Genomic DNA, 19,420 nt, shown 5'->3' on the forward strand with positions numbered 1-19,420 from the left:
TACATCATGGAACAGCAGTGCTAGAAGTAACACTGAGGTGATATAATCCAATGCACTGACCTCAGAATAAAGAAACAGGTCTAGAGGTTCACTGCCTTGCCTGTGGTCAGAGAGCTTTAGTCCTTACTTTGTCAGAAACAAAGTAAGGACTAAAAGTTGTTTAAAAGCCAGATTTCTTTACTTCCTACCCACTCCAGTGTTCTTGCCTGGAGAATTCCAGGGACAGGGGAGCCTGGTGGGCTTCCATCTATGGGGTCACACAGAGTCGGACATGACTGAAGCGACTTAGCAGCAGTAGCAGCAGCAGCTGCTCAGTCTTATATAACCTGACTAGATTGATAGACTGCCTGATGAACTATGGATGGAGGTTTGTGACATTGTACAGGAGAGGGATCAAGACCATCCTCATGGCAACAAAACGTAAAAAAGCAAAATGGCTGTCTGGGGAGGCCTTACAAACAGCTGTGAAAAGAAAAGTGAAAAGCAAAGGAGAAAAGGAAAGATATAAGCATCTGAATGCAGAGTTCCAAAGAATAGCAAGAAGAGATAAGAAAGCCTTCCTCAGCGGTCAATGCAAAGAAATACAGGAAAAAAACAGAATGGGAAAGACTAGAGATCTCTTCAAGAAAATTAGAGACACCAAGGGAACATTTCATGCAAAGATGGGCTCGATAAAGGACAGAAATGGTATGGACTAATAGAAGCAGAAGATATTAAGAAGAGGTGGCAAGAATACACAGAACTGTATAAAAAAGATCTTCATGACCAAGATAATCACGATGGTGTGATCACTCACCTAGAGCCAGACATCTTGGAATGGGAAGTCAAGTGGGTCTTAGAAAGCATCACTACAAAGCTAGTGGAGGTGATGGAATTCCGGTTGAGCTATTTCAAATCCTAAAAGATGATGCTGTGAAAGTGCTGCACTCAATATGCCAGCAAATTTGGAAAACTCAGCAGTGGCCACAGGACTGCAAAAGGTCAGTTTTCATTCCAATCCCAAAGAAAGGCAATGCCAAAGAATGCTTAAACTACCGCACAATTGCACTCATCTCACACGCTAGCAAAGTGATGCTTAAAATTCTCCAAACCAGGCTTCAGCAATAGGTGAACTGTGAACTTCCAGATGTTCAAGCTTGTTTTAGAAAAGGCAGAGGAACCAGAGATCAAATTGCCAACATCTGCTGGAGCACCAAAAAAGCAAGAGAGTTCCAGAAAAACATCTATTTCTGCTTTACTGACTATGCCAAAGCCTTTGACTGTGTGGATCACAATAAACTGTGGAGAATTCTGAAAGAGATGGGAATACCAGACCACCTGACCTGCCTCTTGAGAAACCTATATGCAGGTCAGGAAGTAACAGTTAGAACTGGACATGGAACAACAGACTGGTTCCAAATAGGAAAAGGAGTACGTCAAGGCTGTATATTGTCACCCTGCTTATTTAACTTACATGCAGAGTACATCATGAGAAACGCTGGGCTGGAGGAAGCACAAGCTTGAATCAAGATTGCCGGGAGAAATATCAATAACCTCAGATATGCAGATGACACCACCCTTATGGCAGAAAGTGAAGAGGAACTAAAAAGCCTCTTGATGAAGGTGAAAGTGGAGAGTGAAAAAGTTGGCTTAAAGCTCAACATTCAGAAAACGAAGATCGTGGCATCTGGTCCCATCACTTCATGGGAAATAGATGGGGAAACAGTGGAAACAGTGTCAGATTTCAGTTTTGGGGGCTCCAAAATCACTGCAGATGGTGACTGCAGCCATGAAATTAAAAGATGCTTACTACTTGGAAGGAAAGTTATGACCAACTTAGATAGCATATTCAAAAGCAGAGACATTACTTTGCCAACAAAGGTTCGTCTAGTCAAGGATATGGTTTTTCCTGTGGTCATGTATGGATGTGAAAGTTGGACTCTGAAGAAGGCTGAGCACCGAAGAATTGATGCTTTTGAACTGTGGTATTGGAGAAGACTCTTGAGAGTCCCTTGGACTGCAAGGAGATCCAACCAGTCCATTCTAAAGGAGATCAGCCCTGGGATTTCTTTGGAAGTAATGATCCTAAAGCTGAAACTCCAATACTTTGGCCACCTCATGTGAAGAGTTGACTCATTGGAAAAGACTCTGATGCTGGGAGGGATTGGGGGCAGGAGGAGAAGGGGATGACAGAGGATGAGATGGCTGGATGGCATCACTGACTCGATGTACATGGGTTTCGGTGAACTCCGGGAGTTGGTGATGGACAGGGAGGCCTGGCGTCCTGCAATTCATGGGGTCGCAAGGAGTCGGACACGACTGAGTGACTGAACTGAACTGAACCTGTCTGGGTATCTGTTTCAAATTAGTTAGTATCAAAAGGGAATTCAGTTCAGTTCAGTTGCTCAGTCGTGTCCGACTCATTGCAACCCCATGAATTGCAGCACGCCAGGCCTCCCTGTCCATCACCAACTCCCGGAGTTCACCCAAACCCATGTCCACTGAGTCGGTGATCCCATCCAGCCATCTCATCCTCTGTTGTCCCCTTCTCCTCCGGCCCTCAATCTTTCCCAGCATCAGGGTCTTTTCAAATGAGTTAACTCTCCGCATCAGGTGGCCAAAGTATTGGAGTTTCAGCTTCAAAATCAGTCCTTCCAAAGAACACACAGGACTGATCTCCTTTAGAATGAATTGGTTGGATCTCCTTGCAGTCCAAGGCACTCTCAAGAGTCTTCTCCAACACCACAGTTCAAAAGCATCAATTCTTTGGCACTCAGCTTTCTTCACAGTGCACCTTTCACATCCATACATGACCACTGCAAAAATCATAGCCTTGACTAAACGGATGTTTGTTGGCAAAGTAACGTCTCTGCTTTCGAATATGCTGTCTAGGTTGGTCATTAACTTTCCTTCCAAGGAGCAAGTATCTTTTAATTTCATAGCTGCAGTCACCATTCACAGTGATTTTGCAGCCCAGAAAAATAAAGTCAGCCACTGTTTACCCATCTATTTGCCATGAAGTGATGAGACCAGATGCCATGATCTTTGTTTTCTGAACGTTGAGCTTTAAGCCAACTTTTTCACTCTCCTCTTTCACTTTCATCAGGAAGCTTTTAGTTCTTCTTCACTTTCTGCCATAAGGGTGATGTCATCTGCATATCTGAGGTTATTGATATTTCTCCTGGCAATCTTGATTCAAGCTTGTGCTTCCTCCAGCCCAGCGTTTCTCATGATGTACTCTGCATATAAGTTAAATAAGCAGGGTGACAACATACAGCCTTGACATACTCCTTTTCCTATTTGGAACCAGTCTGTTGTTCCATGTCCAGTTCTAACTGTTGCTTCCTGTCCTGCATACAGATTTCTCAAGAGGCAGGTCAGGTGGTCTGGTATTCCCATCTCTTTCAGAATTGTCCACAGTTTATTGTGATCCACACAGTCAAAGGCTTTGGCATAGTCAATAAAGCAGAAATAGATGTTTTTCTGGAACTCTCTTGCTTTTTTGGTGATCCAGCAGATGTTGGCAATTTGATCTCTGGTTCCTCTGCCTTTTCTAAAACAAGCTTGAACATCACGAAGTTTATGGTTCACGTATTGCTGAAGCCTGGCTTGGGGAATTTTGAGCATTACTTTACTAGCGTGTGAGATGAGTGCAATTGTGCAGTAGTTTGAGCATTCTTTGGCATTGCCTTTCTTTGGGATTGGAATGAAAACTGACCTTTTGCAGTCCTGTGGCCACTGCTGAGTTTTCCAAATTTGCTGGCATATTGAGTGCAGCACTTTCACAGCATCATTTTTTAGGATTTGAAATAGCTCAATTGGAATTCCATCACCTCCACTAGCTTTGTTTTTAGTGATGCTTGCTAAGGCACACCTTACTTCACGTTCCAGGATGTCCGGCTCTAGGTGAGTGTGAGGGATCACACCTTTGTGATTATCTGGGTCATGAAGATCTTTTTTATACAGTTCTTCTGTGTATTCTTGCCACCTCTTCTTAATATCTTCTGCTTCTGTTAGGTCCATACCATTTCTATCTTTTATTGAGCCCGTCTTTGCATGAAATATTCCCTTGGTATCTCTAATTTTCTTGAAGAGATCTCTAGTCTTTCCCATTATGTTACCTAGTCACAATATTCACTGACTAGGACAAAATGTAACGAAGCATTGAAAACAGTCATTATTTTACATATCTTGATTGTTCTGACTAATGTAGAGGGTGACAGCATTCATAAAGGATAATGGATAGAATCCTGGAAGAAAGTATTTAAATTGAGAAATGCCTAATTGGCCTACCAAATTATTGCCATTAGGACAATAGTAAATTTAGTTATAATTTCAAAATGGAATAGCCTAATATTATACTTCTAGTGTAGTGTTTTCAGTTCACCCTTCTTTAGATGTTAACCAAAAACTCAGAATTTAGATTGTAGAAGTTTATTGATATGATCAAAAAGCAAACAGCCAGACATTTGTTTATCTCTGCCACTACAATGTATAATTTTGAATAGTATTTTAAAATGCATAACAAATAATATTTAAATCAATACTAGAAAAGTAAATTTAAGAATCTACTTAAGGCACTTCAGATGAAAGCTACTTTCAACATTTCCACAAAAGTAACACTATTCTAAGTGTAGTAAATCTGCCCTCTACAGAGTTTAGCCAGAACACAACTTCTCTCCTTAAAGAAGAAGAATGTGCTCTTAAGAGAGACACAGAAAATACAAAGAACTGTCATTCTTCAATGCTCATTGCAAATTATCTGGAGCTATAGGTTACATGGCAGTAATATTCCCCTGGTTAGTCTGTACAAATCAGGGCATATTCATACAAGTCTCATAAGAATCACAGCGTAAATTTATTTGGCCTGAGACAAGTACAAAAACAGCAGATAAGGAATCCAGAATCACGCAATTTACAGTGGAGTAACAAAAATGGGCTCCAGTAGAGAGTAAATATCACCTCACCCACCAAATCTACTTAAAAAAAAAACAAACCAAAAGCCCCACATAGAACATTTCTTCATAGGCAACTATAATCATCTCTTTCTTTAAACGTCTATTATGTAAGATTTCTAGACCATGAGGGAGAGTTATTAGATGGTAAATAGTAGCAGGCAGTCACAATATTATTTTAATGTAATACTTCTAAGATTTCTTAAAATTTCTTCACAATTGGAATTTGCATATTTCTATAATAGTGGCATTTCTGGATACCCTTTACAGCCATGGAGGAGATTATAGCTATATCTACTGATAACCATCAACTTTCATTCTTCACAGAAATTTGGTTAGCACATATGGTTATTTTTATTGACAGAAAAAAGATTAAATTCAAACAGAACTTCTTCAAATGATAACTTTGTTTCTCCACATAAAGTGAGAAGACAAAGGTTAACATAATAGCAAGAAAACAGAACAGTTTACAAGAAAAATTTACTTTCTATTCATAAGCAACAACTTAATATTTCATCATTTTATTTTCCCAATCTAGGGGAGTCCTTTTCCTAAACACAAGGGTTAATAAAATGTGTTGTCACTGTAATACAGAAATTGATTTAACCAGATAAATCCATTTTTTTCTCTTAGGTACAAATGAAATAAGTGATAATCTCTGAGTTGCAGAAACATTTTGGTCAATTGTAAATTTACACTGATTTTAATACTAAGCTACATTTTTATTAGAGAGGGGCCCATCTTAAATAAAGGACTTCCCTGGTGGCTCAGACAGTAAAGTGTCTGCCTACAATGCAGGAGACCTGGGTTCAATCCCTGGGTCGGGAAGATCTCCTGGAGAAGGAAATGGCAACCCACTCCAGTATTCTTGCCTGAAAAATCCCATGGACGGTGGAACCTGGTAGGCTACAGTCCATGGGGTCGCAAAGAGTCGGATATGACTGAGCAACTTCACTTTCATCTTAAATAAATTAGGGAAACAGAATGAGCCTGAAATTGTTCCAAATACAGGCAGCTAACACCACACTCATGAAGAAATCATAATCCTGTATTTAGGAATACTTCTTAATGTCTACAGCTACCAAGAAACAAAGTCTGCAAAGAATTTCAGGAGGGAAGATGGAGGACTGGCTAGTGATCTTTTTCTAAAGTCTAGATGTGTACGCTGAAGAATGGTGTTCCATTTTCAGAAGACACATAGCATATATGATTTCTCTGCTTAAAAGGAAAGATGTGTGAAGTATGCACATCCATGCAACACTGGAAAAGCTAAGAATGGATTCCTGACGCTGTTATCAGTAACAGGCATATGCAAGAACACCTGGTCACAAGTCCCAACTACCTTTGGATAAGATAAAAAAATCACATGGTCAAAAGTTAAGCAACACAGTTTTGAACCTTGTTCTAATTAAAATGTAGTAGTTTTAAATTTTTTATAAAATTCCACTAAATTAAATGTTCCAGAAAGTTTACTGGGAAGGGAAGGTTAAGAGAAGAATTGTATCCAAATACTTCATGAAAATTGCTTGTTAAGGCACTATACATCTTCTTTGGTTAAATGATTAACTATTTTAATCATGTGGGAAAAAAAGAGGTAATCCAAAATACATAAATTGCATTCTTCTTTTCACACACATATTTTTCATTTTTCAATTTCCATTACTCCAGTGTCTACATATTTCCGGAATCCTTTTTAACTCATCAGAAAGCTGAAACAAAAATATATACCAGTCTATTAATATCTAAAAGAAAAATAGTCTTTACCTCTAACAAATATCTTGATTTTATCATATCAGATCAAAGAACATCTGGGTACATGTATAATAAACTTTGAGTACCAATAACAAAAAGAGACACTGAGATGCTGAGGTAGTCTTAGAAGAAAAGGAAGTAGAAATAACCTCAAATTAAAATATCTCCCGAATAGATACCAATTAATAACTGAATCAACCACAGTGATCATATAAGTAATAGAAATACCAGAAAGATTACCCCTGCATCCCAGTTAGTATTCTATAGGGGATAAATTATTTTAAAATACATATAGACAGAAGAATAAAAGTATAGAGCTGGAGGATTTAGTCAAGGATCAAAGTTCTAATAGGTTTTAATCTTTAGAATTAAACAAGTTTGCAAGAAATGCAAAAGGAGATTAATTTAAGTTGTTCACTGATTAAAATACATTTAGAAATGTTACAATATAATGAGCCGGCCAGGGAGTTATTCAAAATTATCTACTAAAAACTTCTGTTGAAAATACGAAGAATGAATTTGTGTCTCAAAAATATCACTTGATACACTTTACATTTAGTGTTCATGATCCTTTATAAAACAGGGCAATGTTGTATTAAAACAAGAATTGTAGTAAATGGCACTCAGATTATAAAACTAACTCATGATATTGCCTGTTGTGTACAGGTACATTTCTTTTGGCTATTAACAGAATAAAATCAAGAAGTTATAACTAGGAGAATAATTTCTTCGCTGAGCTTTAGAGATCGCTATGAATATTTCAAGTCTATTAGACCTTCTTAAACACTCTTTCTTATTCTACAGTCTACAAATTGGATTCTATTCAAATGTTCTGTTTATTCTACCTAAACAGCCTGAAAAGCAGAGTGAAAAGTTTTGGAAAAAACATTAAAAAATAATTTGTCCTCAAAAAGATGTAAAGTATGCAAATAAGGAACTGTGCGAGGGTATAAAATGTTCTAATCGTTATGTGTTTGATAGATTTCTAGGTTAAATTAAATGATGTCAGAATAGTCCTGAATGATTTTCCCAAGAAATCACATAGTTTTATTCACTATATCATAATTATTATAATTTCTATATGCAACATAACTCAAAGCCTATCTCTATGTCAGAAGCTAGAGTAATCTGGAGGTAAAGTAAAAAAAAACTATATAGCACATCAACTCTAATCATTGAAAGCATAGGTAATCACTATACAAATGAAAAAATAATACCTATATGGATATCCGTGATACTTTGATCTGAAAATAGAGAGCATCCAACTGAAGAATAATACAACAAGTCCAATACCAGCCACACACATTACTGCAGAAAAATAAAAGGAGAGTAAAATGAGCATGTTAAACACAGTAAAGAGTAAGAACATAAATTTTAGGCTACACTTCTAAGAGTAAAATGCAAGGGCTATATCTACTGGTAAGTCTAAACTACAACAAATTTCATTCCCATTCTTATATCTTCAGGAGTCTGCCTTCACCTTTAATTTGCTCTATTACACTATAATGGAGCAGACTCTTGGAGGGCACAAACAAAACCTTGTGCACACCAGGAGCCAGGAGAAAGAAGAAGTGCCCCCATAAGAGACTGAATCAGACTTGCCTGTGAGTGTCCAGGAGTCTCCAGTGGAGGCACAGTTGACAGTTTGGCCTCAAACAACATAAGGAAACACAGCCCAACCCATCAACAGAAAATTTAATTAATGATTTACTGGCCCCACCCATCAAAACAAGACCCAGTTTCCCTCACAGTCAGTCTCCCATCAGGAAGCTTCTGGAATCCTCATCCTTATTCATCAGAGGACAGACAGAATGAAAACCACAATCACAGAAAACTAACCAAACTGATCACATGGAGCACAGCCTTGTCTAACTCAATGAAACTATGAGCCATGCCGAGTAGGGCCAACCAAGATGGACGGGTCATGGTGGAGAGTTCTGACAAAATGTGGTCCACTGGAGAAGGAAATGACAAACCACTTCAGTATTCTTGCCTTGAGAATGCCATAGACAATATGAAAAGACAAAAAGATTATGACACTGAAAGATGAACTCCCCAGGTCAGTAGGTGCCCAATATGCTACTGGAGAAGAGTGGAGAAATAATGCCAGAAACAATGAAGAGATGGAGCCAAAGCAAACACAATTCCAGTTGTGGATGTGACTGGTGTTGGAAGTAAAGTCCGATGCTGTAAAGAACAATATTGCATAGAAACCTGGAATGTTAGGTCCATGAATCAAGGCAAATTGGAAGTGGTCAAACAGGAGATGGCAAGAGTGAACATTGACATTTTAGGAATAAGTGAACTAAAATGGACCAGAATGGGCAAATTTAATTCAGATGACCATTATATCTACTACTGTGGGTGCAAGAATCCCTTATAAGAAGTGGAGCAGCCCTCATAGTCAACAAAAAAGTCTGAAATGCAGTACTTGGGTGCAATCTCAAAAATGAAAGAATGATCTCTGTTCATTTCCAAGGCAAACCATTCAGTATGATAGTAATTCAAGTCTATGCACCAACCACTAATGCTGAAGAAGCTGAAGTTGAACAGTTCTATGAGGATCCACAAGACCTTCTAGAATTGATACCAAAAAAGATGTCCTTTTCATCATAGGGGACTGGAATGCAAAAGCAGGAAGTCAAGAAACACCTGGAGTAACAGGCAAGTTTGGCTTTGGAGTACAAAATGAAGCAAGGCAAAGGCTAAAAGAGTTCTGCCAAGAGAACGCACTGGTCATAGCAAACACCCTCTTCCAACAACAGAAGAGAAAACTCTACACATGGACATCACCAGATGGTCAATACCAAAATCAGACTGACTGTATACTTTGTACCCAAAGATGGAGAAGCTCTATAAAGTCAGCAAAAAAGAAGACTGGGAGCAGACTGTGGCTCAGATCATGAACTCCTTATTGCCAAATTCAGACTTAAACTGAAGAAAGTAGGGAAAACTACTAGACCATCCAGATATGATGTAAGTCAAATCCCTTACGATTTATACAGTGGAAGTAAGAAATAGATTCAAGGGATAAGATCTGATAGACAGAGTGCCTGAAGAACTATGGACAGAGGTTCATGACATTGTACAGGAGGCAGTGATCAAGACCATCCCCAAGAAAAACAAATGTAAAAAGGCAAAATGGTTGTCTGAGGAGGCCTTACAAATAGCTGAGAAGAGATGCTAAAGGAAAAGGAGAAAAGCAAAGATATACCAATCTGAATGCAGAGTTCCAAACAGCAAAGACAGATTAAGAAAGCCTTCCTCAGCAATAAATGCAAAGAAATAGAGGAAACAGAATGGGAAAGACTAGAGATCTCTTCAAGAAAATTAGAGCTGCCAAGGGAACATTTCATGTAAAGATGGGCACAATAATGGACAGAAACCTTATGGACCTAACAAAAGCAGAAGATAATAAGAGGTGGCAAGAATACACAGAAGAACATCCAGTCCCATCACTTCATGGCAAATAGATGGGGAAACAATGGAAATAGTAACAGACCTTTACTTTCTTGGGCTCCAAAATCACTGCAGATTGTGACTGCAGCCATGAAATTAAAAGACACTTGCTCCTTGGAAGAAAAGCTATAACCAATCTAGACAGCATATTAAAGCAGACACTACTTTGCCGACAAAGGTCCATCTAGTCAAAGGTATGATTTTCCCACTAGTCATGTATGGATGTGAGAGTTGGACTATAAAGAAAGCTGAGGGCCAAAGAATTGATGCTTTTGAACTGTGGTGTTGGAGGATTCTTGAGAGTCCCTTGGACTGCAAGGAGATCCAACTAGTCCATCCTAAAGGAAATCAGTCATGAATATTCATTGGAAGGACTGAGGCTGAAGCTCCAATACTTTGGCCACATGATGTGAAGAACTGACTCATTGGAAAAGACCGATGCTGGAAAGATTGATGGCAGGAGGAGAAGGGGATGACAGAAGATGAGATGGCTGGATGGCATCACAGACTCAGTGGACATGAATTTGAGCAAGTTCTGGGACATGGTGATGGACAGGGAAGGCTGGCATGCTGTAGTCCATGGAGTCGCAGAGTGTCAGACATGACTGAGCAACTGTACTGAACTGAACACTATAATAGAATAGTTCTATTTACACTTGTGTAATTTAATTGTGTGAAATAATGAATTCCATTAAACACCACCACAGAATTTAGTGTTAGAAACACTGTTTTACATCTGACAAGAAAATAACTCACTCTTTTAAAACAATTTGTTTTTTAATCAAAGGATAATTGCTTTAATATAACTCACTTTTTAAACTTCTTTTAAGTCCTTATTATGTATGGCCTTATTGTATTATTGATAAATATTGACTTAAAGACATCTGGTAATATCATTCTGACAGCCTTAGTTGAAAGTACTTTATTCGTGAACACTGCTTATATGAGGACATCCTTCAACTCAGATTACTTATTTGAATTATGAGGGGAAAAAAAAACCTGATTCCTACCCCCAAATTCATAGCTCTCTATGCTCTGGTTCAGCATAGCAGTTACCAACCTTAACCCTAGACGATGACCCTACAATGCTCAAGTATGATTCCCATAACATGAGGATTTTTAAATCCCTGGACTAAGACTGGCTAAGAAGCAGAGAGGTAGGTGTGGAAAAGCATGGAAGCTCTAGGGAAACATATTTATTGGACAATACTAATGACAATGTTTAGTTTTGTTATACTTAGAGAATAATCCATTTTCCCTTTACAATTCTCACACAATATGATTAGGGGCCAAAAATTTAAATCTTAAATAATTTTTTATAAGTATTAACACATGCTCTTTGTAGAAGTCTTTTTTTCTTCCTAATCAAATGCACATATACATGTATATATAGCTTCACCCCGAATATATATTTGTATTCTAATTTTTTCACATATCTAAAAGTGCTTAGGAAAGTTCTTGATATATAATAAGTGCTAAAGAAATATTTATTATTAATATTTGTGATAATTTCATTAATTACAATCTTAGAAATAGATCAAATTGTGACTAACTTAATATATGTCACCAAAATGTTTTACAACTTAAATTCATCCCAGCATTGCAGTAGTACCCAGATGGCCTTTCTCCAAAAATGAATACTGAAATAGGCATTTTTTCAAAAGTCAGGAATTAAAGGATGTATAGTGACTGGATGAAAAATTGCTACATTAGTTCTATTTTTCTAATATGTAAAACTTCATTTCAATGCAACAGAAAAATTATCTCCCAAATTCAAAATCCAATATCATCATCTTTTTTTCTAGAAGGAAAAAGTAGATAGATTTATTAACCTAGGTTAATTTTGATGACATTTAACTCTTTAACCATAAAATAAAAACTCAAACTGATTTCATATTAAGTAAATTACATTGTTAGCATTTCTTTGTAACAAATATCAGCATATGAAAATTCTAATATATAAAAAGTCCATGCAAACCAACAGGAAAAGGAGTAACATACATAAATGGCAAAAGACAAAAAGGTATTTTAGACAAAGGAAAACAAAACAGCTAATAAACATCTAAGAAAATATTCAACTACAGTAATAAACAAAGAAGTACAAAATAATATAACATTTCCCCTTTATCTGATTAGCAAATACACACTTACATACATATTTTTAATAAAGTTCTCTAATGTTGATAAAAAGTTACAGTGAAAACAAGCATTCTGAAATGCCACTAATAGGAATCTAAACTATTAAACATTTGGGTAAAGAATTTGGCATCATCAGCTCAAAACATCAAGATAACTGAAAATACTCATACACAGGACCACACAGTCATACTACACTAAGGAATTAATATGAAAAGAAGATAAAGTTTAATATATACCATAATAGTCACTAAATAACTATTCATTATAATGAAAAGAAAAAACTAAATGTTTAACAAAATCAGAATGGTTAAATAAATAGCATAAACAATAAATTAAAAATTATGTGTGGGAAAATATTAGTGAAATATTTTAACTTCAATTAAAAAAGGGGGTATAAGATTCAAAATATTATACATACAGTTGAAAAGATGTTTTTAGAAATGGAAGAAACTTGTATTACAATGTTAAAATTATTAGCTTTTTAATGGTGGAATAATGGGTAACTTCCCCTCCAAAGGTTTCATTCTCTTATTTCCCCCAACACTTTCTACAATGAGCACATATTACTTTTATAATAGTGAAGTAAAATAATATAACTAAGAGGAGAAGTGATTAAGAGGATATTCCTTTTTTCCATATAAAGGCAGAACTGCTACATCTTGGCATATTATATGACTTACTCTTTCGCTTTCCAATATCCATGTCAGATGTAGCAGCTTCACATAAAAGCACCATCCCTAAGGTAACCCCACCATCTTAGAAAAATCGTTTAAGGAGAAATTCACAGAGAGAAATAACACAAACTTTAATATTCCTAGAATAATATAGAATGAATAAATATATAAACCTTCAATTCAATTACAAAAATTATAAGTAATTAAAAAAATTGTATTCAGGTAGAACTGATTTACAATGATGTGTTAGTTTCAAGTGTGCAGCAAAGTGAATCTGTTATACATATATCCACTCTTTTTCAGATTCTTTTTTCCCATATAGGCCACTACAGGGCATTGAGTAGAGTTCTCTGTGCTATACAGTGAAAGTGAAAGTCCCTCAGTCACGTCCGCCTCTTTGTGACCCTGTGGACTGTATAGTCCATGGGATTCTCCAGGCCAGAATACTAGAGTGGGTAGCCTTTCCCTTCTCCAGGGGATATTCCCAACCCAGAGATCAAACCCAGGTCTCCTTTTACTGCAGGCGGATTCTTTATTAGCTGAGCCACCAGGGAAGCCCATACAGTGTTATACAGTAGGTCCCTATTATCTATTTTATATATAGTACTGTGTATATGTCAATCCCAATCTTCCAATTTATCCTCCCCATAACCAAGTAATCATGTGCCTATATAGTATGACAATTATTTACTATGAAGATAAAATAAAAAATTAAGGTTAGAAAATTACTTCATTTGTACAAATAAAAACTGATATTTTAAACAAATGTCCCACTATAACTTCGAGATAAAACATGAGTTTTCCTCTAAAATTGTATTTTGAAATAAACTTCTGAAACATTCTTCCAACTATTGAGTCCATTTTGTATACATTAAAATAAATTAAGTAGCCATTTTGAATATTTCAACTACTTGCCAAAAAAGAACACATTTGAAATGTACACCATTTAGAGAGAATAGCAACTAACTTTTATTTGAAAAATAACTTAACAAATATTTTTTAGAATTTCAACAATTAACCTCAAAGCACAAATTACTACTAAACTACTTAAATTGTCTTATTTTAATAAAAAAAGAAAATCCTATGAGCCATGACTTCACTTTTATTCACCTTAATATAGAAGCTACATAAATACAAAATAGATGTACTCTTGCAAATAGGTAGTACATGGCTTGGTTGAACAGTAAAATAAGAAAAATCAAATTCTGAAACAAAATAGAATGTGTTCAAGTAGAAAAGAGAGATTCACCCTGCAGTTTGGTGAATACAAAGATTAATTTAAAATGCTCATATTAATTATTCATATACACATGCACATTGTATGCTATCTCATGTGGGTAAAAATAAGCAGAAAGGGGAAAATAGGTGTTCAGATAAGGCCTGAATTTATAATTGGCTCTAAATTTGCCTGTTCATCCTTTCATTACCATTTTACATACTCTTTTTAATAGTCTCTTCTTAGGGATGATACTCATTCATGGTTTTGTTGCTTAGCTAAGTTGTTTTCCTCAGTGATCTTTTTTTCTTACTAGGATTCTTTATTATACACCTTACTAGTGTTCTGTATGTTATACACCTATACATACAGTGATGACTTTATTATTTTGGGCTCCAAAACCACTGCAGATGGTGATTGTAGCCATGAAATTAAAAGACGCTTACTCCTTGGAAGGAAAGTTATGACCAACCTAGATAGCATGTTAAAAAGCAGAGACATTACTTTGCCAAAAAAGGTCCATCTAGTCAAGGCTATAGTTTTTCCAGTGGTCATGTATGGATGTGAGAGTTGGACTGTGAAGAAAGCTGAGTGCCAAAGAATTGATGCTTTTGAACTGTGGTGTTGGAGAAGACTCTTGAGAGTCCCTTGGACTGCAAGGAGATCCAACCAGTCCATCCTAAAGGACATCAGTCTTGGGTGTTCATTGGAAGGACTGATGCTGAAGCTGAAACTCCAATACTTTGGCCACCTCATGTGAAGAGTTGACTCATTGGAAAAGACCCTGGTGCTGGGAGGGATTGGGGGCAGGAGGAGAAGGGGACGACAGAGGATGAGATGGCTGGATGGCATCACCAACTCGATGGACATGAGTTGGGTAAACTCTGGGAGTTGGTGATGGACAGCAAGGCCTGGTGTGCTGTGATTCATGGGTTCGCAAAGAGTCGGACACGACTGAGCAACTGAACTGAATTGAACTGAACTGATGCATACTTATATGCAGGTATGCATAAAGATGGGCTTCCCAGGTAGCTCAGTTGGTTAAGAATCTGCCTACAATGCAGGAGACCCCAGGTTGATTCCTGGTTGGGAAGATGGCCTGGAGAAGGGATAGGCTACCCACTACGGTATTCTTGGGCTTCCCTGGTGGCTCAGCTGGTAAAGAATCTGCCTGCAATGTGGGAGACCTCAGTTCGATCCCTGGGTTGGGAAGATCCCCTGGAGGAGGGTATGACAACCCACTCCAGTATTCTTGCCTGGAGAATCCTCATGGACAGAGGAGTCTGGTGGGCATCACAAAGAATTGGACACAACTGAGCGACTAATACACACACATGCATGAAGACTGATCATTTCTAAAGGCTCTGGCTATAGACACTCTGATTAATGATCGAGACTTGTTTTTGGACTAGTTTGCTTCTGTATCATGGTCTAGAGCTTTCCATCTTACACTATACCATCAAGGTCTTTGTGTGCTGTTGTTCTTAGCTATCAAGAGCTATGATGCACTTCCATATGTATTGGTTTATTTCATTTATGGACTCTTTAAACTTTTACTAACACTGTCTATTATAGGCAGGCACTATTAGTTGGGTTTACAAAGTTAGAGGAAATATAGACCATTCCTTGAACAAGTTTACACTCTAGTAGGGGATACAAACAATAAATAGTAAATAATTACATAATCATCTTACCCTGAGAGAACTGAATAGAAAATAGAGGAGGTGTTATTACATAATAAACAGGAACTAGGCTATTAAACAAGCTAGTAGATTTGTGGTTCAAGGTGGCAGAGTAGGAAGGAGAATGTAGCGCTCACCTCTCCCCAATACACATGCCAAAAATACATCTATACTGGAATAATTCTCATGGAAAACTAACTGGATACTGGTAGAAGAAATCCTATACAACCAAAACTGCAAGAAACATCTCCATGTAACCAGCAAAGTGTCAGCTTAGGACCTACCAACCTCAGAGGGATCTGTAATGAAGAGAAGGTCCACACAGGCAGATCCTCACTCTGGGGAGCGATCATGTGGAGCCACAGTCTGAGTATCCCAGACCTTGCCTTCTCAGAAATCCACTGGGACAGACAAAAGGGCGAGAGGAGCCTAGACTCTACTTGCACGGAGCACACACATGATGGCAGAGTGGACAGAGCCTTGCACTGCTGGCTGTCACCTCACCACGACTCCAAACTGAAGGGGCGGAGAAGACCCTGGCTGTTCATTCCACACCACAGCCTGGCGTGAGACCTGAGCAAAGACTCGGTCTAACTATACAGAGACATATCAGGTTGCCTGGGGTGGTGCTACAAGAACAGGCAGCAGCTAAGTGCTGAAATACCAGGCAGAGAGACTCAGGGACAGGACTCATGTAGGACAGACTGGAGGGCCTGGGGTATGGTCTGGGTGTACACAGTGGTTCTATCCCAGCTGCGCTCAGCCTCCACCCACTCCACACCACAGCTTAGCCCTTGATCTGAGACAGACAGGTCCTGGGAGAAGACTGCCACAGAGGCAGCCCAGATCTCTTGTGGCAGTGCAGCCATCTCAATTCCTGCAGCCACAATGCCCCAGTCCCCAGCCTATTCCTCACCACAGCCTTGTACTAGATCTGGGACAAACACAACAAAGGGACACAACCTTGTGCTGCTTCTGAGTGGAACCATAGACACTTACACAGACAGCATATAAGTCCTCTGTGACTGCACAGGCCTCACTTACTTCAGCAATCACCTCTTTTGGGGCAGGGCATGCATTCAAGGGCAATAGAGCCTGACTAAACCTGACCTTCAGGGCTTCTACTCCAACAACTGAGCAGCAGACCCTATCCCTGACAGGACAGTGACAACCACAGAGCAGGGAGGAAGCTCCGCCTCAGTCTAGCACAGGCTCCAGATACTCCAACACCAATCACATCCCCTATCAAGGGGACAATCGCCAGCACACCCTGAGGGAAGACGTGGCTGGCGTCCATACCAAAACTACCTTGCAGCAGAAACACTGGACATACACAGTCTGCACAGGGACGCTCCCACTTAAAAACACCCCTTTAACATCATAGTAGATAATTTTTTCTCCTAAAGTCATAGAGACAGAGAAAGATAAGTAAAATGAAAAGGCAAAGTCCAATAGTTAAGACTTCAAATTTCTACTTCAGGGGGCACAGGTTTGATCCTTAGCCAGGGAACTAAGATCCTGCATGCAGCAAGTGCGGCCAAAAAAAAAAAAACACAGGGCAGAGGAACTACTTCCAATTAAAGAACAGCAGAAATCCCCTGAAAGAAAAAATAATGAAATAGAGCTCACCAGTCTACTAGACCCCGAGTTCAAAAAGGTGGTAATAACAAGAACTGATTTAAGAAAGATGATGGATAGAAATGCAGATCATTATAACAAGGAACTAGATAAAGAGAGGATTCTAAAGGCAGCAAGAGGGAAAAAGAGAGTCAGTTACAAGAGAATGCCAATAAGGCTATCAGCTGATTTCTTTGTAGAAACACTGCTAGAAGGGAGTGGGATGATATATTCAAAGTCCTGTGAGGGAAAAACCTGAAACCTAGGGTACTATACTCAGCAAGATTATCATTTAGAATAGAAGGAGAGAGAAACAATTTCTCAGACAAGTGAAAACTAAAAGAATTCAGCAATACTAAACCTACCCTAAAAGAAATATTGACATATCTTCTCTAAATAGAAAAGAAGAAAGTATATATGGGAAAGGGAAAAAGTCACATTAAGAAAGGCAAATATATAGAAGGATTTAAGATCACTTAAATAAACCAGTATATAGATTTAAAAAACAATTTAAAAATTGTAAAAGTGATTATAACTATAATAAACAGTAAAAGGATAAGCATGAAGATGTAAAACAGGACATCAAAATCACAAAATGTGGGGGAGGGGAGTATATGCACATATATGAATACATATATATATACACACACATACATATATACATAAAAAGGGCTTCCCTGGTGGCTCAGATAGTAAAGAATCTGCCTGCAATGCAGGAGATCCAGGTTTAATCTCTGGATCAAGAAGATCCTCTGGAGAAGGGAATAACTACCCAATCCAGTATTCCTGCCTGGAGAATCCCATGGACAGAGGAACCTGGTGGGCTATAGTCCGTGGGGTCACAAAAAGAGTCACAAACAACTGAGCAACTAAACATGAGCATGGTACATAATATATATATAAATCCACGTACAAAACAGAAACAAGCTCATAGGCATAGAAAACAAACTTGATTATGAAAGGGGAGAGGGAGGGAAGGACAAATTAGGGGTACACGATTAACAAATACAAACTACTATGTAAAATAGATAAGCAACAAGGATTTATTATATTCAATATCCTGTAATAACCTATAATGGAATAAAACCTAAAAAAACCTGAATCACTATCTGTATACCTGAAACCAACACAATATTGTAAATCAATGATACTTCAAAAAAAAATAAAAGAGCCAGTAAAATAAAGTGTATCATAGATGATAAAGACAAAGATATTTGTATAAAATGAAGCATAATTACAGAATTCTAAAGAAATGCTTAAGTTACTTTGATTATTATTGTCCAAACTATATTTAAACAATTTATTTTCCTACTGAAAGAGCAGTTTTAAAAAATAATACATAACAATAATTAGGACTTGCCAGGGGTAGCAGAGTACATATGTATTTCTGGCACATATGTATTTCCCTACCCTCTGTTGGGGGGTGGCTGTGCTGTGAAGTATGTGGGATCTTAGTTTCCTGGTCAGGGATGGAGCTTGTGCCCCCTGCAATGGAAGCATAGAGTCTTAACCACTGAACTGCCAGGGAAGTCCATCAATTATTTTTATGTGTAAGAAAATATTTTTTGCAATATTCACCAATAGAGAATAATTGAATTATGACATATCCATTATGGACTTCCCTGGTGGCTCAGATAGTAAAGAATCTGCCCATAATGCAAGAGACCTGGGTTTCATTCCTGGGTTGGGAAGATCCCCTGGAGGACATTTAATAATGGTGACTATTTTCCTTTTCCTTGCTTATATTTTCTTATTTTTCTGTAATTCTCATGCATTTTCATAACTATGAAGGCCATACAATTTAGTAAACGCTTATAATACACTAAAAAACTAAACTGTATGAAAAGTGTGTCTGTAACTACAAAAAATGGAATTCCTCTAAATCATCCAGATGACACAAAGCAGGGCAAATGACATTACCATCAAGTCACTGGGCAGATTCTCTAA

General features: G+C 37.8%; 1 protein-coding gene across 2 annotated transcripts in view; it reads right to left on the reverse strand.

Moving 5' to 3' along the window:
- Nucleotides 1–4,397: 4,397 nt before the first annotated feature.
- Nucleotides 4,398–19,420, reverse strand: part of MAGT1 (magnesium transporter 1) — a 49,171-nt gene continuing 34,148 nt past the window's right edge. The window contains exons 8-10 of one of the 2 annotated variants that reach the window (XM_086387291.1): nucleotides 12,965–13,039; nucleotides 7,904–7,994; nucleotides 4,398–6,643 (exon numbers count right to left, since the gene is read on the reverse strand). In XM_086387291.1, coding sequence (XP_086243417.1) covers nucleotides 6,628–6,643; nucleotides 7,904–7,994; nucleotides 12,965–13,039 — 182 coding nt within the window. In that variant the 3' untranslated portion in view covers nucleotides 4,398–6,627. The remainder of the gene's footprint in view (nucleotides 6,644–7,903; nucleotides 7,995–12,964; nucleotides 13,040–19,420) is intronic. The other variant, XR_015158790.1, reaches the window with a different exon arrangement.

Source organism: Bos grunniens, chromosome X (genome assembly GCF_055505025.1).
Source record: "Bos grunniens cultivar Pamir isolate PY7600 chromosome X, Bosgru_T2T1.0, whole genome shotgun sequence".
In the NCBI taxonomy this organism is placed as follows: domain Eukaryota; kingdom Metazoa; phylum Chordata; class Mammalia; order Artiodactyla; family Bovidae; genus Bos; species Bos grunniens.